Source organism: Amphibalanus amphitrite, unplaced genomic scaffold (assembly GCF_019059575.1).
Source record: "Amphibalanus amphitrite isolate SeventyFive unplaced genomic scaffold, NRLGWU_Aamphi_draft 000059F_arrow, whole genome shotgun sequence".
Taxonomy (NCBI): Eukaryota; Metazoa; Arthropoda; class Thecostraca; order Balanomorpha; family Balanidae; genus Amphibalanus; species Amphibalanus amphitrite.
In genome coordinates, this window is record NW_024881555.1 from 474,273 (window position 1) to 497,056 (window position 22,784).

Genomic DNA, 22,784 nt, shown 5'->3' on the forward strand with positions numbered 1-22,784 from the left:
CTTGATTTTGATGATTTATTAGCTCTGAACTAGTTATCTGTTTTTAAAAAGGTGAAAAATATAGTAATGACGTCAGTAAAAGCTCACTTTATTTTGTCGGTAAGATCAGCTGATTCCGTCGTTTGATTTGAAACCGTTGACCAAGCCGTTGACGAAGTCGGGCGGCGCACCTTGGGAGCGTTTCGCCGTTTCAATTTGTCGTTCGTGAGGGGTGGATAAAGGTGTTGTTTAGAGAGTTTTGTGTCTTTCTTACTTATTTTCATAGCTCTGACCAGAAGAGTGTTCAGCCGCTTCAAATATAGATCAGGAAGGACCAAGGCCAACAACTTCGACTTCAACTTCTTGGTTCTTCGACGACGGCCTTCGACCCAATTTCAATTTGCCGCGTCACGATGGATGGGGATCTGGATTTAAACTTCGATGCCCCAATGTACATTGATTTTACCAATTTTAATGCTGACGAATATGAAAACTCAGATGCAGAAGCCTACTTTGGTGAGTTTTACTTATTTCATCATTCATTAGTAAAAAATGCTCAATGCCCTTTAGTGTGTTTTTATATTAAAATAAATGCTTCGAAAGGATGACACTATGACTTTCGTGAAGCAGTTGTAACACTTCACTGGAAAAGGTTGAAGGAAATGTGACAGAATGAATTTGCCTTTCTAATGTTAAAGTTTTTCCATGAAAAACATTCCTCGTCATAATTGTACTCCACAAAACACTTGCCAAATTACTGATCACTTGGATATAGTACCAAGTCTCAGAATGTGAGTAATGTTGAATGATATGCTTATTCCAATTACAGAGGTTGATCATGAAGCCAATGCAGCAATGGCCTCTCAGAACACCAAGCGGGAGGCTGCTCCAATGAAGCAGGAGGCTGCACCTAGCCAGGAGCTGGTGCAGAGAAGCCATGCTCCAGCTCTGAAGGAGAATATCCGATCAGGTGGGCACAGCAGAGGCTCGTCTGACTTGTCAGACAGGCTGTAGTGTTGATTCTGGCCATGTGTTTGCTATTTGTATGACAGGACAGTGAACACTTGAAGAAACATATTTGAGACCTAACTTTGCAATAATTTCGTAACAACTAAACTAATCCTAGTATAATTGAATGCTGATTCCCTTCAGTTGTATTATGGTCTTTGGTGTCCAAATAGAAATAGTGATGTGCATTGTGCAAGGTCATTGAGGAAGCTTACATGTGATAACCTGAGTGTTTTACATCCCTTGCAATGGTGAAACTTTGCATTTGCATAGGACTCGCCACTCAGGAGGTCAGATCATTATAATTTCGAGTAAAGGAGAGACAGACGTGATAGTTGAAGGTGCGTACATGAATGGGCGACAGACCATCATATGCAGACACTATGTGCTGGGCTGGGCCTGGCTGTCCCATTCTACTAAATCTCATTGACTGCCACACCTGTTTGCCTCTTTTTGAGCATCGCAAAGATTATTCCTGTCAGCACCTTAGCCTGCATTCGGACCTTAACCCGCGCCCGGCTGGGGGTCCTGGATTTCCACGCCCTGCTGGGGGGGGGTGTATGAACACCCCCCTTGTAACTCGGCTCCTGGGCCACGTAGCGATACGCGGAAGGCGGCGTTCGAAAGAGCGTCAAAAATAATGACGAAATCACTTCGGTCAATTTTTTGGTCAGGTCAAAGGTCAGGTCACCAGAGGTCATTGAAGGCAAAATTTCGCCGATTTCCAGGTCGAATGTCGAAAATTTCCAAGAAGCCAACGCATAACTCGGGAACCAATAGAGCTACAGCGCCGCGGAAAAGCGCATTCGATAGCCCTATTAACGCCCTTTCTGAGTAATACTCTCAGATTTGACCTAACGTCAACGGTTTTGCCTGCAGGGGGCAAAAACTGCAAAAATAGCCGATTTTTTCGGAAACAGCTTTTTTTTCTGCAATAACTTTTGACCCAAGCCTTGTACGAGCTTACTTTTACCGGCATCGTGTTCCTCTCGTCAAGACGCATCGAATGAACTATAACTTGACCTTGAAAGGTCAACTTGAAAATTTGACCTCAGGTCAAGATCATGACCTGACCGGAAAGGGTCATGTTGCATATCAGTCGATCCGTATCGTCAAGCTGAACACATCTGGGGCGTTTTCATTGCTCTAGCATGCCTCTATCAAAAGTTATTTGCGAAAAACTGTTAGATACCATTCGTGACCTAAGATGACCTCAGGGCATAAACAAGGGTCACGGACACCATTTTCATGTTCTGTGTGTCTAAACCACTTGTAATTCGGTGTTTGGGAGTGTTTATAATGTCTTTCGTCCAAAAGAGGCGCATTTCAATTTTCTCCCATTGACTTATATAATGGGGAGGTCGCAAAATTGACCTGACCTTAGGTCATCGATATCAAAATTCTGAGATATACATTTTGTGCATGCTATTGCTCTTAGCAATCGCTGAAAGTTTCAAAGCGATCGGTCACTCGGTGTAGCTATGACAGACATTGAAACTTTTTATGAGGTGAGGTCACTTCAAGTGACCTGGTGACCTGACCTTGAATGACCTTGGTCTGAAATTTTCACAACATGTGTAGAATTGATGTATGATAAGGTGTACCAAAAACGGCGGCGCTCCGCGCCGCCGTTTTTGAGATATTCGCGAAAAACCACAAGGGGGGGGTGTTCAAACACCCCCCCAGCAGGGCGCGGGTTAACCTGCGTGCACAGGGGAGCACTGCCGTTTCAACCCTATTGGCCGTAGTGTCTGGTGGCGGCCATATTGCGCAGACCAGGAACCGGCTGCCGCCTGTGTTGAGGAATAGGGAATTCGGGACCTCGATTTACGTTTGCGGCCGCCGTATCCGTTACGATCAAGTTACGTAGATACGGAGCCCGGCATCTTACGCAGAATTGAGTGGGGAACACGATCGTATCTTCAGAATTCCTCAAATTCACTCACCGGACCTACATTTGCCCCGGCCGAGGGAGTTGGTTGAACCCACCTCGCTAATGCGCCGCTAATTAAACTAGAATTAAGCGGTAAAGTGGTCGTATGCGGCAAAGTATAATGCAGAGTGACTGGTAGGAACCCGCTTTAAAGGTCTCAGGTCAATCGGTGACCTCTGAGGTCAGGTCAAGTGATCTAAGGCACGGGTTCGGTTTTTGGTAAATAACTTCGCCAAAAATTGCCGTAGAGCCGCGATTTTGGCATTATCGTGTTCAGCTAGCTCAGGCGCATCGAGTGATATACTTTTTGTTCGGGTCAGGTCAACTTAGGGTGTTGACCTCAGGTCAAGGTCAGGTCAGCACCCCCAGGTCACGAAGTTGGTCGGAAGAGGTCATGTCGCATATCATTCGATTCGGCAGGTCTTCCTGAGTCCATTGGTGGCTTTCCCGACTCGCTAGCTCAATTTGATCGGGAGTTATTGAAGAAAAATTGGGACCCTTGTGACGTCACAAATGACGTCACGCAAGGGCAACAATGCAAATATGAAGCATAGAACCTTGCAAGGAGTGCATGAAATCATGATTCTATATGCTTGAGATAGTTTCAGATCATTCTCGGCGCCAAAATAGCAATTTTCATATCTCCCCATTGACTTATAAGGGGTTAACGTATTAGTTCCTTGTAGCTGAGGATTTTTTAGGATTTCATCTTGTTCTCCACTCGATTCTGCGTAAGATGCCGGGTTCCGTGTCCACATAGCTTGAACGTAACGGATGCAGCGACCGCAAACGTAAATCGAGGTCCCGAATTCCCTATTCCCCAACACAGGCGGCGGCCGCTTCCTGGTCTGCGCAACATGGCGGCACCGTTGGACACCATCTGGCGGCCGATGCGCCTTCCACATTATAGAGTTCAGTGCCTGCGTGCCAACAGCCGTTCAGGCATCGCGAAGCGAGAAGAATCTTGCGGGGTCCCGCGAAACGGGCATGCCCGAACGGCCGTTTTCGTGACGTAATCCTCGGCGTGGAAATTCCACACGAAAACGGCGCGGTGCCGAACTCCCCTGGTCCCTGTTTCACCGGTGATAGCAGCACGCTGCTATCACACGTGTCAAATTGGGTTTCCATGGAAACATCAACAAACCATGACGCCGTCAATCTGTGTGATGTCATCAAATATTGCTGCTAACATCTTCACGGCCGTGCGATCAAACAAATGTTATCAAACGCATTCAACGAGAAAGCAACTACAGGGCCCAGGACATTCAAATCCTTGTCCACGCCGCAACTCTCGGCTCAATTAGGGGCGAATCGGCAAAGGGGGTTGTTCCAACCCCCAACGCCCCTTCGGCCGGGGCGGGGCGTATTGAAAAAAAAACTTGAAGGTCCGGTGAGGGTTAAAACATTGCTCCTGAACGAGGAAGAAATGTAAAAGTCGGAGCTCTATAAGTATAGACGTCTGTTAAAGTGACCATAATTAATAAATTGCTTAGAGATAAGATGCTTTTTAAACGACTTCGTCATATGAAATCGGCATAGGCGTAGGAACAGGGGGGCTGGGGCATGACCCCCCGCTTTCAGCCATTTTTTAAAGTAAAATATTTATTTTTTATTTAAATACAAAACTAAGAGCGGGAAATGACTCAGCAAGATGAGATGAGCACAAAACTACAAACCAGTAAAACGCCTTTTGGGCGAAGAACGAGCGAGCGAGATAGTGAGCCCTGCACGTGCGGAAGGGCGAGAGGGTACTTACAACGGGCTTGTGCAAAGCACCCTTCTAACCGGTCGCTAGCGGTGTGCCAAGTTTGAACGTAATCGGCCCAGCCGTTCCTGAGATCTGGAAGCGGCATTCTGCACGTGCGCGCGTGCAAACGGGGTCCAAACCGACTTTTGCACGGCACCCTACTAACCGGTCCCCAACCGTGTACCAAATTTGAGCGCAATCGGCCCAGCCGTTCTCGAGATCTGGAAACGCCCCCTGCACGTGCGCACGTGCAGTAGCACCCTAACCGCAACACATGGGAATGCATTGCCTGGTGGGTGCCTACCTTGTTGCAAAGTTTCAGCGAAATCGCCCCAGTAATTACCGAGTTACTGAAATGGGAACAAATTTGGCACCTCTTCTTTTTGTATTTTGCACGTGCAGTGGGGTCACTCACATAGATCAAGAGTATCCGACCTTTGGAAGAAGGGATGCAGCTACCCTATAAAAATTACCGCAAGACAATCGCTCAAGCCGCTGCTGAGATATGGGCCTCTCAAAATCATTACTTCTGCAAAACTGCTTGAACACCCTTGACTTTTCACGTGGCACGTGCCACGACGGTCACTGAGATGTATCAAAAGTAGTTAATTACGGGGTAGAAGGGATGGGGCTACCCAGCAAAAAAGACCGCAGGCCATTCGGTCCAGCGGTTGCTGAGATATAAGCCTCTCAAAAGCGTTACAGGCCGGGCCGGGCCGCTCATACTGATATTTTTCCGTTATATTGACCAGTAAAACGCCTTTTGGGCGAAGAACGAGCGAGCGAGATAGTGAGCCCTGCACGTGCGGAAGGGCGAGAGGGTACTTCCAACGGGCTTGTGCAAAGCACCCTTCTAACCGGTCGCTAGCGGTGTGCCAAATTTGAACGCAATCGGCCCAGCCGTTCCTGAGATCTGGAAGCGGCATCCTGCACGTGCGCACGTGCAAACGGGACCCAAACTGACTTTTGCACGGCACCCTACTAACTGATCCCCAACCGTGTACCAAATTTGAGCGCAATCGGCCCAGCCGTTCTCAAGATCTGGAAACGCCCCCTGCACGTGCGCACGTGCAGTAGCACCCTAACCGCAACACATGGGAATGCATTGCCTGGTGGGTGCCTACCTGTATGCCAAGTTTCAGCGAAATCGCCCCAGTAGTTACCGAGTTATTAAAATGGGAACAAATTTGACACCTCTTATTGTTGTATTTTGCACGTGCACTGGGGGTGACCCACATGCATCGAGAGTGTCCTATTTTTGGTAGAAGGGATGCAGCTACCCTATACAAATTACCGCAAGACAATCGCCCAAGCGGCTGCTGAGATATGAGCCTGTCAAAATCACTACTTTTGCAAAACAGCTTGAACACCCTTGACTTTTCACGTGGCACGTGCCACGACGGTCACTGAGATGCATCAGAAGTAGTCAATTACGGGGTAGAAGGGATGGGGCTACCCAGCAAAAAAGACCGCAGGCCAATCGGTCCAGCGGTTGCTGAGATATAAGCCTCTCAAAAGCGTTACAGGCCGGGCCGGGCCGGGCCGCTCATACTGAGATTTTTCCGTTATATTGAAAAGACTTCGCTTCGCTCGCTGCGCTCGCTCGCTCGTAACCAGTAAAACGCCTTTTGGGCGAAGAACGAGCGAGCGAGATAGTGAGCCCTGCACGTGCGGAAGGGCGAGAGGGTACTTCCAACGGGCTTGTGCAAAGCACCCTTCTAACCGGTCGCTAGCGGTGTGCCAAATTTGAACGCAATCGGCCCAGCCGTTCCTGAGATCTGGAAGCGGCATTCTGCACGTGCGCACGTGCAAACGGGGTCCAAACTGACTTTTGCACGGCACCCTACTAACCGGTCCCCAACCGTGTACCAAATTTGAGCGCAATCGGCCCAGCCGTTCTCGAGATCTGGAAGTGACCCCTGCACGTGCGCACGTGCAGTAGCACCCTAACCGCAACACATGGGAATGCATTGCCTGGTGGGTGTTTACCTGTATGCCAAGTTTCAGCGAAATCGCCCCAGTAATTACCGAGTTACTGAAATGGGAACAAATTTGGCACCTCTTCTTTTTGTATTTTGCACTTGCAGTGGGAGTCACTCCCATAGATAAAAAGTATCCGACCTTTGGTAGAAGGGATGCAGCTACCCTACAAAAATTACCGCAAGACAATCGCCCAAGCGGCTGCTGAGATATGAGCCTCTCAAAATCACTATTTTTGCAAAACAGCTTGAACACCCTTGACTTTTCACGTGGCACGTGCCACAACGGTCACTGAGATGTGTCAAAAGTAGTCAATTACGGGGTAGAAGGGATGGGGCTACCCAGCAAAAAAGACCGCACGCCAATCGGTCGAGCGGTTGCTGAGATATAAGCCTCTCAAAAGCGTTACAGGCCGGGCCGGGCCGGGCCGCTCATACTGACATTTTTCCGTTATATTGAAAAGACTTCGCTTCGCTCGCTGCGCTCGCTCGCTCGTAATAACTTCTTCATAGGGGTGTTGGGGCTCCCACAAAGTGACATTGAAGTTTCGCTGCCCCCCCCCCCCCCCCACACACACACACTTTTCGTGAGGTTCCTACGCCCATGGAACTCGGGTGCTGGGAGTTGGGACCAATCTTATAAACGCTGTAGAATGGATAGGGCGTCGCTGGCTAAAGTTAAGGTGCAGAAAACGGCTGTGAAATGCAAAATAGTTTTCATGCATTTCAGTCAGTTGTATATTGACGGTCCCAGTGGCCGAGCTCATAAAGTTTGGTAGTGTTTTGCATCAAGGTGCATCTGGGGCGTTCCACGACAAATCGACAAGTGCCCTGCACCCTCATATTTTATTTTTTGCTTAAAATTGGTCTAATGGGTTGTGATGGGCGGAGAAGCCAGCTGTGGCAAGGATTTTTTCTTCGAACAACGGTTTCCGAGATATAGCCTCGGGCAATTCCTGGAGGTCGCGCTGCAGCCCTATGTTTGGCGGCCTATAACTCAGAAACTATTGGTTTTCTACGGTAAAAACTTGATATGTTTCAACTCACAATCAACCAACAAACATTTTGGCTATCTCGGATTTTCAATTTTTGAAAATTTTGATCACGTGACCTTTTGACCTATTTTTCGAAGAGTGACCTTGATATTTTACCCACTGAAAGTTGGAATTTTGTCTGATGACGATTAAAGCCTTATCAATTGTCATTCATATGCGATAATAAAAAAGTGGTTATCGCCCTGCGTTGACCTCAGGTCAGGTCATTTTTATGACCTGTCCATTATTACGAGCGGGAGCGACAGCGAGATCTCGAGAACAAAGCAAGATAGCGACAAGCGGTAAACGGTACAGGGTACACACGGATAAGGTCTATAATTTTTACTGAGGTCATTTTCAGGTCAGGTCAAAGATGACGTCACAGGAGCAAAAAGGAAGTCAAAATAGCGGCACTACATATATATATATGAAGTTTTTCTCGAATAACTTTCAAGGTATCCCAGCTAGGAACAAACTAATAGCACCATCGTGATCCCCTCGTCGATCCGCATCGAAACATATGTATGTTGACCTCGAAAGGTTGAAAGGTCAAAAGTTGACCTTAGGTCACGTGATCTAAGGACCTAAGGTCACGTGACGTCGCGTTATAAACAGACCCCACCAGGGCGCGGGTTAACCCGCGCGGGGCTGGGGGGGTAAATTTTACCCCCCCTCGCGAACTTTTGCAATATCTCAAAAACGGCGGCGCGCAGCGCCGCCAAACTTTCAGTACCTTTTCTGACATCAATTTGACACGTTCTCTGAAAATTTGAGCGAAATCCGTCGGAAAATTTTTGAGAAATTGACGTTTTAGTGACGTCATGTTCGCCATTTTCGCCTCAAAAACGGCAAAATTTCAAACGCCGCTAACAACTTCATTTTAAAAGGAATCAAGGCGTAACAAAAAAGGTTATACGTAATTCTACTTTGTCTATCAAATGGCTATCTCGGTTTTTTGAAAATTTTGGATTTTGGCCCAAATTTTTCCAAAAAACTGACTTTTTTGGGAAAATAATTATGAAATCCAAAATTTTGAGTGTATCGAAAAAACCGGAATATATGTCATAGAAGTGGTCTATGTGCACCTACATACCAATTTTTAGAAGAATCGGTTCAAAAATGTGGGAGTTATTAAACATTTTTTGACGTCACGACACACACAAAATTCGAAAAATGATTTTTTTGGAAGTTCTAGACCTCGTACGGAAACAAAAATAGCACCATTCGATTCGCCATGAAAAACTGCATCAGATAGACACCTTTTTAGGCCTTAACAACCAACTTTAAAAATTGACCTCACTTGACCTGACCTTGACCTGACCTCGACCTGAAATTCATCCAGAGGTGGTCCATATCACTTATTGAGTGTGCCTATTGAATTCTATGAGTAAAATCACCCATAAAACATGTGTCGCACATGCCCTTTTCTATATTTTGTTTTTGGTGACCTGACCTGACCTGACCTTGATCTTGACCTCTGAATGATATTGTATGCAACGAATATTGTCTTGGTAGCCTAAGAACACGTTTTGGGCAATCAGTCTCACTCCATGACTCCATTCTTCGGCAACTACGGTGCAAGGCCGATACTGTAGGAACTTGCAATTTGTACCCTTGACCTGACCTTGACCTTGACCTCAAACTTTAAATTAAGTACATGTTTTTAGTTGTTCGTGATGAGATTTTTCGATTGGCGTTTGAATTTTCCAAATCGGACCATTAGTTCGGGAGATAACAGGGGGGGGGGGGTAAAATTTACCCCCCCCCCCCCAGCCCCGCGCGTTCGGCTGGAGACCCCAGCCCCGCGCGGGTTAAGCAAGAGAGCCTCTAAACGTAAAATTTAGGTGAGAACGAACTTATGGGACACCCTGTATGTAGGTTTTAGATTAGGTTGTATCCAGTAGTTCGTAGTCACACTGCCTGTTAGTTATACCTACGGGTGACTGGTTGTGTCTTATCGCTTGATCTGCACGATACGCTTGGCTCATTGTGTACCAAACTTTTTTGTCAATCATCAAGATGCCTGGCTGACGTCGTTCTTCAGACTGCTCTCTCGCGAAGGCTCAGCGCTCACACTCTGTCCATGTGCCGGACCGTCCTACATCGTCTGTCACTGGCGGACTCCCGTTCCCTCCGCAGTGCCCAAGAACCTGGTGATGGGCGTGCAGACGCTGGTCCGCTCCGGTGCCGGTCAGACTCGGCCGGCCGGTCTGCGGGACGTGACCAACTCGCCGGGGCCGCGGACCAGGGCGCCGCTGAAGCGCGCTGCCACCGTCGACTCGCAAGACGAGCCCACGGTGGAGGAACCGTGCGCCAAACAGGTGGGTGGACGGAGGGGTACGGTCCGAGTGTGTGTGTGTGGGGGGGGGGGGGGTCGGAATACTGTATCCAGTATTTAAAGTGCGTTATATCGGGAGAACCATTTTTCATCATTTAAGTGTGAACTGATAATGCTGAACTTTATGGCACACCGGCATGATAGAAAGCATTGAAAATTTACCTATTAGGACTTGGGTGATGTTTGGAGGATTCAACAGTCTGTAATTGTTACGCGGCATCGAGTTTCATTGGCGCCGAATTTTGAGTGATTCGTTGTCCCTAGTGTATGTTTTCCGACTGATATCCGCCGTTTTCCGTCACAGTCGCGTCCCCAGTCGGAGCCTCGCTCGCCGCCGGCCACCGAGCACCGGGCCATGCCCGAGGGTAAGGACTCGACGCCGACCGTCCGGCCCCGCTCCCGGCTGCCGTCGTCGCGCGGCCGCGGACGCAGCGTCGACACGGCGCCAACCCGCGCCTCGCCGCGGCTGGCGGCGCGCCGCGCACCGACCCCCGAGCCGCCGCCGCCGGCGGTCCGCGCCTCTGGCCGGCAGCGCGTGGCTGCGCCCACGCCGCTGGTGCCGCCGCGACGACCCACGCCCATCGCGGGCGGGCGGCGCCGCACGCCGGCCAGCTCGCCGGCGCCAGCCACGAGCCGCCGCACGCCCGCCACCGGACAGCCGGCAGCGACGCGGAGGACGCCCTCTACTGGCGCTGCCGCGTCCCGACGCGCCCCCTCCTCCACCTCTCGGCGACGCAGTCTCAGTCAGAACGACGCCGCCCGGATGGCTGCTGGCGGCGGGCCGCCTAACCTCGTGGTGGCCGAGACGCCCAATGTGCTGAGGTCAGTATGGTGCTCCGAAGGAATGCCTCTCTTTTGCTGGTCGTCCCCGACCGCGATACTCGATCATTGTGCGGAGTATTAACTGTTTATCGATCATAATTCTCCTCATTTTACGATTTTGTGTCATAAAACATCATGATTTTCGTACCTCTCATGATGGGCTGTGTCATATCCGTGCCCTCGAGTGTTGTGTCGCTATAACCGCGGCTGGAGTCAGTTGAAGCTCGTCTGTAGCGGCTCTGACCGCTCGTTGTTTCTCCTCACCTCAGGCGTGGCCTGCAGCTGCGTTCGGCCGCTCGCGCCGCCGCCGAGAAGGCCGTCAAAGACGAGCAGCAGGCACGGCTTGACTCACTCCGTCGGCAAATGGCAGACTACAAGAAAAAGGCGGCCGAGGCCAAACAGGTAGGTGCTGCAGAGCCCGCTGGTCACAAGGATACTTACAATAATAATCCTCTGATGGCAGTGGAGTGTTGATTGCAAAATGAGTGAACGAATGTGAGCATGAAGGCTTATGTATGTTTCGCTACGTCATATCCGCTCTTGAGGTGTAAATTCAGAAGGCGGATTGGTCAGTCGTCCCGCTGGATCAGCCCACCCTGACGTCCCGTCTTCCCTGCTCAGCCGGTGCGTCCCCGGGTGGCGGCCGTGAAGCCGCCCACCCGACCCCAGCCGTTCCACCTGCACGACGAGCGGAGCGCCGCCGGGCCGGTCGGCGGCCGGCCCGTCACAGAGTTCCGGTCCACGGCTCAGCTCATCGAGGGGTTCCAGCGCAGGACGCCGCCGCGCTTCCACTCACGGCCTGCCGGTCAGTGTCGAAGAGGGGACGGGGAGGGATTGCCGGGAATGAGTGGGCACTGGGGCTGCCAGGGGTAGAAATTAGCAGTCTGTTGATGATTGAGTTCGATTATTGTCCTGCAATGTCGTTTGTCAGCTCCCGGCTGCCGCAATGCTGAGTTTGATGTTAATTGGACATTGTCTTCCCGTTGGCATCAGCTGACCGTCATACTCGTATATGTGCTCTCGTGAAATGGTATCAAATAATATTGATTTTTTTAGTTGTTGCCTAGTCTTGTTGGCGCTGGCCTCTTTGACGGCCGCCTGCCCATTCCCAGGTGACCGTCCGTCGGGCTCTGCGGACCCCGCCCCCTCTCACGTGACCATCGGCCGCACCCCGCCGCTGATGACCCGTGCGCGGTCCCGCTCCACCAACAACATCCCCAGCCGCGAGCAGCAGGAGCTGGCAGAACTCGAGGAGGCCAGACAGTGAGTGCGCGGTGGCCAGGAGCGGAGAGCGAGCAGGGTGCCTAGGTCTGGCGTTGGGTGACCAAATATGATAAAGAATGGTGGGTTTTGAGTGGAGCTAAAATGTAGTTGCTCTCATGAGTGTGATCAGAGTGTCTGCATAATGGTGCAATATTTTACAGTGTTATTTGTCTTTGCATCTGAAAAAATGCATGTCGCTCCATTTTCGTTCTCATAGTCTACTGTCGCCTCCATTCGCCCTCCATCGTGCCTTTCTAACCCATGACACCCCTCTCCCCTCCCAGGCACCAGGTCCGCGCCCGTCCGGTGAACCGGCGCGTTCTGGAGCAGAAGGTCGGAGTGCCCGCCAAGCAGGCTCGGCCGACCACCGCCGTCGAGCCCTTCCACCTGACGCAGCCGGCTCCGAGGACCCAGGTGCGTATCGCGAGGGCACGGCTGCCGGGCGACACAGGAGGGCTGTGGCCTGTCGGTGGGGGCTCATAGGAGAAGTGAGTGATGGGTCCAATGAACGGGGCCAATGGGTCATATAACTCATATGTGTATGAGCTTCATGGTTTTACACCCTTATGTGCCAAGCACGACGCAGTTTAATGCCGTAAAGTTCTCGCTGTCCATTTTTTGTTTTCGTTTGTGGTCTGTATCGTGTATCAGTGTAACATTAACCCCGTTCTGACGTCGGCCGGCAGTCGGCCGCGGACGAGACGGCGGGCTCTGCAGTGTCCGAGTTCCGCGCCCAGCCGGCGCCGCGCGCCATCCTCAGCGCGCCGCAGGGGGTGCCCGCTCGCCAGGCGGCGCCGGCCACCAAGCCGCAGTCGCCGGCGCTGCAGCTCAAACAGCGCATGGCAGAGCGCAGGAAGGAGGTGCAGGTAAATAAGGAGAAGGTGAGGAACGGGTGCGAGGTCAGAGGTGCGCGCAGCCCAAGATCCCAAGGTGAGCATGCTGGTGATGGGTGAGGCAAGGAGAGCTTTGGCAAGCACGGCCAAATATTTGTTGATGTAGGTTTGATATAAGGACGAATACTGTTTAGTTGTCGTGGTCATGATGCGAATGTGTGACCGTTTTTTAGTTCGATTCAGTCATTCGGCTGGTGTTTTACGCCGTAGGAGAATAAAGAGCGCGCTAGATTCGAGGTTTAGTCCGATGAATTATTTGTGCTCTAAACGCACCAGCCATCAATTTTGCACGAAGCACCGGCATGCCTGAAGATCTATCCTTGTGAAACGAATTTTTTTGTTGATTTGCTGTCTTCCGTTTAAAGATCTCACTCTTACGTGGAAACTGGACAGTATGCCCCTCGACTGGCACGAACCTCGCAATGGACCCGTTTCCCGCCCCCCGCTGACCGCCTCCTGCCCATCACAGGAGCAGCAGCAGTCGGGAGGGGTGGTGCGCGCCAACCCCATCCCGGACGCGGGCGTTCCGTTCCGGCCGAATGTGGAGCACCGCACCACCCGTCCGGCGCCCTTCAGCTTCGAGGAGCGCGACAAGCAGCGCCAGGCAGAGAAGGAGAGGAAAATTCAGGAGGTGCGAGCCGAGGAAAGGGGGGTGGGGAGGGTCATGGGCTGGACGGGTGTGGAGGCTGGGATCCTTAGTGGGGTGGATGGTGGAGGGAGGTGAAGTTAGCCTGGTGACTGGTGAGCAAGCAACCATATCCCAGTTTTACTTTTCCGCCCATTGATGAATGATCGCTTAAGGCCGGAACACAGCTTTTAAGCTCGCAAATCGCGTCTCGCTTCCCCCATTGCAATACATGGCATATTTTCAGCTCCCAACACGCAGGTCGTCTCGCTTTTACGCCGCGAAATCACGCCGGATCCCGCTCGGAAAACGCGAGCGAAACGCGAGCGAAACGCAAGCAAAATCAGTCCGGCGCGGGTTGCAAGCTGAAAAGTTGAATCTGTTTCAACTTTTCAGCTTCTCTGCTCGCGAAATGCAAGCGTAATAGCGTCAGTAACCATGGAAACCAAATAAAGCACCTTGGCTTACGGCAATTTTAACTAAATACCGGCGTGGTCTCCTGCTTTCAGCACATCGGTATTCATTTGATTGACAATTTTATACGTAAAATCATAGACCTCTGTACACCTAATCATAGACCTCATAGTACCTCTGGTGTACAGAGGTCTATGGTAAAATGTATTAAATTGTTTAATTTTTATGTTTCGATGTTTAAAGAAATCTTAACAAGTATCTTGTACTGCGGTCAATGCATAAAATGAGGAATCCGTGGATTTTTTTTCTTCAAAAACCTCCCCTTCGTAATTTTCTTCAAAATCAGTAAACAAAAATTTGATTAGAAAATTGTAACTTTTACTTCCGTTCGAAAAATTATATGCCTGGCATGTAAAAATCGGGCTGTAGACAATTTTTGACATTGTGGTCCCATTGCTTAGATGTTCAGCGTTTCAAGAGTAATTTCATCTATTTCCGTAAAACCAAACGACTTTGTAGACAAAACTTTTCAGAATGGCAATGCGGGGTAATTTTGCCGGTGCTAGTGGAACAGCTTTGACGGTGCTCTCAGGATCGCTATGCTGGAACGGCCGACTTGATAAGCAGTAGCGGCGAAACACCTTCAATTAACCCGGCAGTTGCTGGGGTATTTCGCCACCCACCGTTTGCTGGGGGCGGGGGGGCGTTAAACGCCCCCAGCCGATAACTCGAGAACCAATAGGCGCAGCGAAATGCACGAGGCGGCAAACGAAAGAACGCGACGAGACGCTTCAGATGGGTACTTAAAAGTTGATTTTGAGGTCACAGGTCGGGTCAAGGTCAGGTCAAACACCTGAAATCGGGCTTTCAGTAGCATGAACTTCAGGACTTCGCAATGGGCGCCTCTCGTCATAAACTCTGTCAAAACGGTGCACAATCCATCATATAAGGCCTACAAGAGTGCCAGCTCCATGTAGGGGTCAGTCAAGCATAGGTCAGGGTCAAGGTCAGGTCAACCGGGTAGGCACATATCCCCGAAAATCAAAACTGATATTCGCAGCCTGTGACACATGTTTTATAGGTAATTTTGGGCGTAGAACACGATGGTGACATTCATTTTATCATATGTGTACGTGTTTGGCTCAAAAAGTTCAATTAAAGAAATGCATGTATCATGGTCGTGAAGTAGTCACGAGAAATTGCCAAGATTCAGTTCAAGATTTTGGAAAATGCGGAACGATAATCAATAATCGAAGATAGCCATCTGATTGTTCATGGTATTGGCAGTCTAATGGCGTTTACCGCATGTCTGTATGTCTATTCTGTGATTTTATATGATTTTTTTAAATATATGCCGTTTTTGGTCGAAAACTCAGAAATCATGACGTCACTAAAACCTCGATATCTCAAAAATTTTCCGACCGATTTTTTTGAAACTTTGTCACAATACACTTCAATCAATTTCCTACAGGTACCCAAAATTTGGCGCGCCTGCGGCGCGCCGTTTTTATGCTATGGCCCGGCGAAAAAAGTGGGGGCGTTTAACACCCCCCCCCAGCAACTCGCGGGTTAAGGGGGGCACTGCCCATTCTTTCCATGCAACACCCATAGGGCTTATGTTACAATGACAAAATCAAGGGGGGCCGGTGCCCCCCCCCCCCGTTCCCGGTTCCGCCACTTATGTAATGATAAGGTCGTCGTACCGAGCTGGTTGGGTTTATAGCCGTTGGCGGTGGCATGGCGGCACAGTCTGTCTCCTAGGCGCTCATCAAGACGCAGCTCAAAGCAGCACGACGAAGTTGCTAGGCCTCTGCTCAAACCAAACTGATAGTCACATCTCCAGCTAGTAAACACTATTAACAACTCGTTTGCAGACATCGGAGGCTTATGAGATATGAGGATTTGAGACTGAGCTGAGTAGTTTCTTTGATTGCTAAGAATTTTTTAATTGAAATTAGTCGATTATTTCCTGACTAGAATAAACAGTTAACGTTTTTTTTTCACCACAAATAAAATGCAAATGTTTGATTTAGCAGTGTATGCTAAGGAAGCGCATTTTCAGTTGTGCAGGAAAATGCTGAAATAAGACCTGAGTCAAAATCATTCGAAGATAAGTCCGACATCGAGTCAGCCTAAAAATGCGTTAAGGACACATGTCATTGATGGCGCTGAAGCTGACTTGCCCGTAACATAAAATCCAGGCCTCAAATTAACACCGGCCAAATTGCTCTACCCCACCGGCAAAATAACCCTGCTAGCGGGGCAACTTAGCCACTTTGCAGACCTTTGTAGAACGACAAAATTCAAGCATAAGTAGTTGCTCTATCATTTTCAGCTTGCTGTTTAAGAAAGTAAAATGAATGCTACACCTGCCAGCCTTGAGAGAGTGCAGAAGTATTGTCGCCAATTTCGAGCTACAGCGGGGGCGCGGGTTAAACAGGGGCGCGGGTTAAATAAGACTGCAATGTCATGTTATTGTTAACCCTCGCCCGCACATCGGGGGAGGAGGAGGTTGTCATCCTCCCCCCCCCCAGGTAGTTTTTCTGCTCTGCACTCAACATTTTTAGAGCTAGAAGCCTGGTTTCGTATAGCTGCTCCTCTATCCTTTCTTGATGTCCACTGAAAAATGTTAAGCTTCTGTGGTTTTTGGTTTCGGAGATATGACCTTGTTCTTCAGGTCATGTCATGACCCAAATGACAAATACCTAATATCTTGCGTTGGCTATGGGTCTTGTCAGCTTTTGACACCTTGATTTCAGCCTTTTTTTGCCAGTCTTACCTTCCACCTATCATGGAACATGTTGTTCGACGATGTACAGATGTCAAGGTCAGGGTCAAGGTCAACCTATGTCATCTAAAATCATTGCGATTTAGGCAAGCTGAATTTACTTTTCGTGAAGTTTCTTTGACTGTATTTTTGGTAAAACCTTCTCATTTCATGATTTCATGTAATATGGACACATAAACAATCGGTGCACACATCAGTACACACACATACACTCACAGACATGCAAACACATATCATTGACCTTGACCTAACTTGACCTGAAATGACCTCAGCAGCAAAAACCTAGTCGGATAGTGTGACAAAGAGGTCCTAGCTGGCTTGGCACCACAAAACAGCATCGTCATCGGTACCTATATGATGAGCAGCGCACTTGATATCCAACGGTGACCCAAAACAGCAACATTTTTTAGTTTGACCTGACTTGGAAGGTCAATGACTGACCTGATAACCCTCGCCGGCACAGGCCATTTTGCGTCCTTCGACGGCACAAGGGGGGGGGGGGGGTGGTACGACCCCCCTCGCGTTTGGCCCCTGATCGAGCTAGAGCTTCGCAGAAAAAACGAGCGTGTTGCCCGTCACGAGAGGAAGCCGATGATACCCAATCTTAAGGTCCTAGGTCATCGGGTGACCTTCCAGGTCAGGTCAATGACCCGAAAACCGGGAAAATCGTGACCTGTTAGAAAGTCGTAAAGTGTGGCTTCTATGTGGTTTTCCGGGGTGCTGATCACGAATATCGTGTTAGTTTTGATCAGAGATGATGTCTTTAGGCATTTAGACCAGGTCGGGTCAGGTCAGGTCAGGTCAACCGGTAGGGGTTGTGACGGGTATTCGTAATAGGTGTCAACCGCCTCTGACAGCTTCGTAACATGTTACGAAGGCACCAAAACTACTTCGTAAATGTTCAAATGGTTGCTAAATTCGAATTCAGCTCCAAAAACTAGCCTAGAAACATGTAAAACTCAAAAAGTGAAACGAGGTCACCAGAGGTCACCAAAGGTCAATGACCTGACCTGACCTTCAGGTGACCTTGACACCCACCCTAATGTATGGGAGCAACATCAAATCACATGTTGGAACGTTTGAAACCACGAAAAGCTTGCAAACGCGCGGCTAATGCGAGCCGACATACGCCGAATCGCGATTCCGGCCAAACATGGTCTCGGAAAAGAGGTCACAGGTCAAAGGTCATTTGGGTCAGGGTCATAAAATTGAGCAATGCGAGGGTACTGAAAGTTTCGTCGCGATCGGCCGCTTTTTACGCGAGTTATTCGCGAAAAACCTTAGGGGGGTTGCATCAACCCCCCCCCCCCCTGTGCCGGCGAGGGATAAGGTAAAACTGGGTATCATTGAATTTGTCTCTTCCCAAAGAATCTTTTTGGTCTCTACCGCGAAGCTTTATCTCCAACAGGAACGAAATGGCGCGGGAGGATGGCACCCCCCCCCCCCCCCATGTGCGTTCTAGGATGGGAAAATGGCATGTGCGGGCGAGGATTAAGTATATCCTGTGACAGTGGCGGATCCAGGGGAGAGCAAATAGGGCATTTGCCCCTCCCAAACGGCAAAATTTTAACATTACGCCTATAGACGGTGCATGGAAAGAAACGCTAACTGTTATGGTTTGCCGCTCCCAAAACTCTGAGCTGGATCCGCCAGTGTCCTGTGATTTGCATAACGCAAAAGGAGAGACATGTAGTTTACTTACGGATGGTAATCGTTGGATTATTAGATTGAATGAATTGCTAGATTAGATTGAACGATAACAGTTTTTAGATTTGCAAGAGCGGTGATGTATTCGTTTGGAAAACTTCTGAATAACCGATTGTGACCATGATACGTGGCAAACAAATACTGACTAAAATACTAAAATTGACTGAACAAATTATAGTTAAGTTCCAATGTGGCATGATGAACTACCTGTGTGGCATGGCATCAACTGTTTTTAAGGAATTTCCTACAAAAGAAAGTAACATTTAACCTGTGCTGATTTTAATCAATGATCGAGGAGAACGTCATTTAAAATACCAAAGCTAAAAAAAAATTCATCGAAAGAACGCCGCATAAAATTTTATCATGAAACAGACGCATGGATATGCTAAGATGTCACGTGCAAAGGTCAAGTGTAATCAATAATCAACGCGTTTCAGCCGCGAGTTGGGAGCGCAAAGCGTTTTCCAAGCGGGACGCGTTTTCGACGCGAGTTGTGAGCTGAATTGCAAGTGAAAACACAGCGAACGAAGCGATTTCCGCGCTTGACGCGAGTTCGACGCGATTTGCAAGCGAGTGCTGTGTTCCGGCCTTTAGGCTGAATAGCGTGTAGTTTCATCGGTGACTACCTGTTTGACAGTTCTACGATGAGCTCGAATTTATTGTGGTCTAAAGCGAATTCCCAGTGTTTATTCGCCGTAAATGTTTGAAACTTTGTCTCTGTGGTGTATCGATGGGTGTTTACTGCAGTCTCTGTATACCACTAGCACTCAGCCCTCCCATCCGCTCACAGGTGCTGGAGGAGGAGCGTCGTCAGCGCGAGTTCCGCGCGCAGCTACTGCCGCCGTCCTCCCCGCGCGGCGTGCCCCAGCGTCGCACGCCGACCACCACCCGTCCGGAGCCGTTCCAGCTGCCGGGTGACCAGCAGGCGGCCGCCGCCGCCGCGCGGCGCCAGAAAAAGGTACCGTAGAAGGGACTCATGGGGATGGTGTGCTGCTGTATTGTTCTTTATGTCGTGGAGTTATCCACCATAGATCGGGGACATCAATCATAGATCGGGGCTATCAATACCCTGAGTCGTCAGGCTGATCCTGAAGTGAATGAAGTACATGCTGATTTTGCTGTTTACGGAGCGAGCGAAGCGAGCGTAGTCTTTCCTTAGATTAACGGAAATTTCTGAGTATGAGCGGCCGGCCGTGCGGACGCTTTTGCGAGGCTTGTATCTCAGCAACCACTTGACCGATTTACACGCGGTAATTTTTGTAGGGTAGCTTCATTCCTTCTACCAAGTATTGGACTATTCCCGATGCATGTGGGTGACCCCTTATGCACGTGCCACATGCAAAACGAAGAGGTGTCAGTTTTGTAATTGTTGCAATATCTCGGTAACTACTTGGCCGATTGCGCTGAAAGTTGGCATGTAGGTAGGCACCCACTAGGCACTGCATATCCATGTGCCAGAGTTGGGGTGCTGCTGCACGTGCGCACGTGCAGGGGTCGTTTCCAGATCTCAAGAACGGCTCGACCGATTGCGCTCAAATTTGGCACATCGCTAGAGACCGGTTAGTAGGGTGCCGTGCACAAGTCAGTTGGAGGTACCCCCTCGAAATTTCGCACGTGCAAGGCTCACCCTCTCGCTCGCTCCGTTAGTCGCCCCAAAAGGCGTTATACTGGTGTTAAGGAGCGAGCGAAGCGAGCGGAATCTTTCCTTAGATTAACGGAAATTTCTGAGTATGAGCGGCCGGCCGTGCGGACGCTTTTGCGAGGCTTATATCTCAGCAACCACTTGACCGATTTACTCGCGGTAATTTTTGTAGGGTAGGTTCATTCCTTCTACCAAGTATTGGACTATTCCCGATGCATGTGAGTGACCCCTTATGCACGTGCCACGTGCAAAACGAAGAGGTGTCAGTTTTGTAATTGTTGCAATATCTCGGTAACTACTTGGCCGATTGCGCTGAAAGTTGGCATGTAGGTAGGCACCCACTAGGCACTGCATATCCATGTGCCAGAGTTGGGGTGCTGCTGCACGTGCGCACGTGCAGGGGTCGTTTCCAGATCTCGAGAACGGCTGGACCGATGGCGCTCAAATTTGGTACACGGTTAGGGACCAGTTAGTAGGGCGCCGTGCACAAGTCAGCTGGGACCCATTTTGCACGTGCGCACGTGCAGGGTGCCGCTCCCAGATCTCGAGAACGGCTGGGCCGATTGTGCTCAAATTTGGCACATCGCTAGAGACCGGTTAGTAAGGTGCCGTGCACAAGTCAGTTGGAGGTACCCCCTCGCAATTTCGCACGTGCAAGGCCCACCCTCTCGCTCGCTCCGTTAATCGCCCCAAAAGACGTTATACTGGTGGCTAGCTATTGGATGTTGACTAATGAGAGTCGTTTCTGTCTTCGATGGGTTTCACTGTTTTTTTTTTTTTTTTTTTTTGTATTTTGTTTTCTCTATTCAACTGATCGTCTAATTCTTCTGCTTTCGCCGCCACCCGTAAATGTCCATCTTCCCCTCAACGTTACAGTCATGTCTCCCGTTTCTCGGCTAACCGTCCCCTGTTTTCCGACAGCTGGAGGAGGAGGCGGCGGCCGCCCGTGCCGCGGCCGAGTTCCACGCTCAGCCGTGCACTGTGACGCGCCGCGACCCGTACCAGCCGCAGCGCTCGGCTCGCGGACCGACCGCGCCGCGCACTCCCCTGCTGCACACGGACCAGCGCTCAGCGCGCCGACAGAGCTTCGAGGAGCGCCAGAAACAGCGCGAGGCAGAGCTGCTGGCCGCCCAGCAGGAGGTGAGGAGAGCGGCCGGATGGAGAGGGAGGGAGATAGGGAGTGCAGGGTGTGAGAGCTGATAATTGGGGCTGTCGTCTAGTGGTAGAGTATGTACTTAGTTAATAGTTAATGCTTGCTAGGTGCTGCGTAAGGACCAGTGGTTAATGATTTGATATGGCGATAGGATGGTGCGTTGGGTGTAACTTTGCATCTTAACTAAGCACACCTTCCTGAGACCTAGTAGTCTGCATTATCCAGGTGAGCACGTAGTTAGACGAGTGATATTGCTTGATTTGGTGCCGTTTTCGGTCAGGGCCACGCCGCTGATCACTCACCCCTCACCATTACTTCCGCGCCTTTTTCAGTCCCCTCTCCCTAGTCCCACCCCCGTTCACCTCTAACACCCCGCCTTCTTCCGCTCTCGGCAGGCGGAGCGGCAGCGGCAGCGTGAAGAAGAAGAAGAGGTGGCCCGCCAGCGGCGCGAGGCCGTCCACCACGCGCAGCCGATCCGCCGCTACCGTCCTGTACACGTGCAGCCGTCGGACGCACCGCTCACGGCGCCACGCACCCCGAACTGGGCTCGCAACTCGTCCCGCGCCAGCAGCTACCGCGATCAGTGAGGTGGCCCTGGCGGCGGCGGCGGCGGCGGGCGCCGCACCGAGTCTGTATGATCGCGCCGAGCCGGGAAGGCCGGAGGCGATACGTTTTACCGTAGTGTAATAAAATTTTCTTTCATTAAATGCAATAAAAACATGGGTTCTCGAGTCTATGTTAATCAAAGGTTCGATCAAAATGGGTCATGTTTTAGGGACGTTGTCAAAATACCATACACTTAGTAGCCGGTGGTCTTATGATGTCCTCTGTTTTTGAATATTTTCCTACCGGTTCTGTCACATTGCATTCAGTAAGCGACCATACATGCAATAAAAACAGTGGGTTCTCGAGAGAAACGTTAGGGAGTAGAGTGAATGCTGATACGATGTTCAACATGTTGGAGCTCACTTAGATCGCGTAGGACTTCATCGGGCTGTGGCACATCGATGTCCTCTGATTTTGTGTGTACCAAGGCATTCTGTAAGAAACTGGGATTATTTACCTTCATTTAATGGAATAAAAAACGTGGGTTTTCATGTCTAAGCCAATTAAAAAATCCATCATTGCGGGGCATGGAAGACGATGATGTAGGCTGAGGCAAGGCTGAGGATAGCGTTCAATGATTTAGGAAGTGACGTTTTATGACGTTTTATTACGACATACTGCAGCGTGAGTAGCTACATAGCCCACTCCCAGCTGAAGAAAAGTTGTTACATGAGTTTGCATTATAAATTGGTGAAGTGTCTTCACTTGTTTTTTATTACACTATGGTTTTACGTTTTACGCTACTAGGCCGGAGACGTTTAACCCCTACTAGAAGTGGACCGAGTTTGGGAGACAGTGACAGTAACCGAATGTGGACGGTGCGCGGTCGGGTGGGAGGGGACTGGTGCTGATA

General features: G+C 49.9%; 1 protein-coding gene across 1 annotated transcript; it reads left to right on the top strand.

The window, feature by feature from the left end:
• The first annotated feature begins 167 nt into the window (after nucleotides 1-167).
• LOC122378398 (targeting protein for Xklp2 homolog) lies at nucleotides 168-22,422 on the top strand. Its single transcript, XM_043359416.1, has 13 exons — nucleotides 168-495; nucleotides 809-949; nucleotides 9,820-10,001; nucleotides 10,323-10,840; nucleotides 11,110-11,242; nucleotides 11,462-11,645; nucleotides 11,953-12,103; nucleotides 12,388-12,517; nucleotides 12,790-12,984; nucleotides 13,466-13,627; nucleotides 19,321-19,488; nucleotides 21,094-21,312; nucleotides 21,721-22,422. The coding sequence occupies exons 1-13, from the start codon at nucleotides 393-395 to the stop codon at nucleotides 21,910-21,912; spliced, it is 2,478 nt and encodes an 825-aa protein (XP_043215351.1). The 5' UTR covers nucleotides 168-392; the 3' UTR covers nucleotides 21,913-22,422.
• Nucleotides 22,423-22,784: the final 362 nt, after the last annotated feature.

Bases quoted from the DNA above. Each gene is read 5' to 3' on its own strand.
- LOC122378398 (XM_043359416.1), top strand. From the start codon at position 393: ATGGATGGGGATCTGGATTTAAACTTCGATGCCCCAATGTACATTGAT. The intron at 10,841-11,109 runs GTCAGTATGGTG...TCCTCACCTCAG, and splicing joins GAGACGCCCAATGTGCTGAG to GCGTGGCCTGCAGCTGCGTT. The intron at 19,489-21,093 runs GTACCGTAGAAG...GTTTTCCGACAG, and splicing joins CCGCGCGGCGCCAGAAAAAG to CTGGAGGAGGAGGCGGCGGC.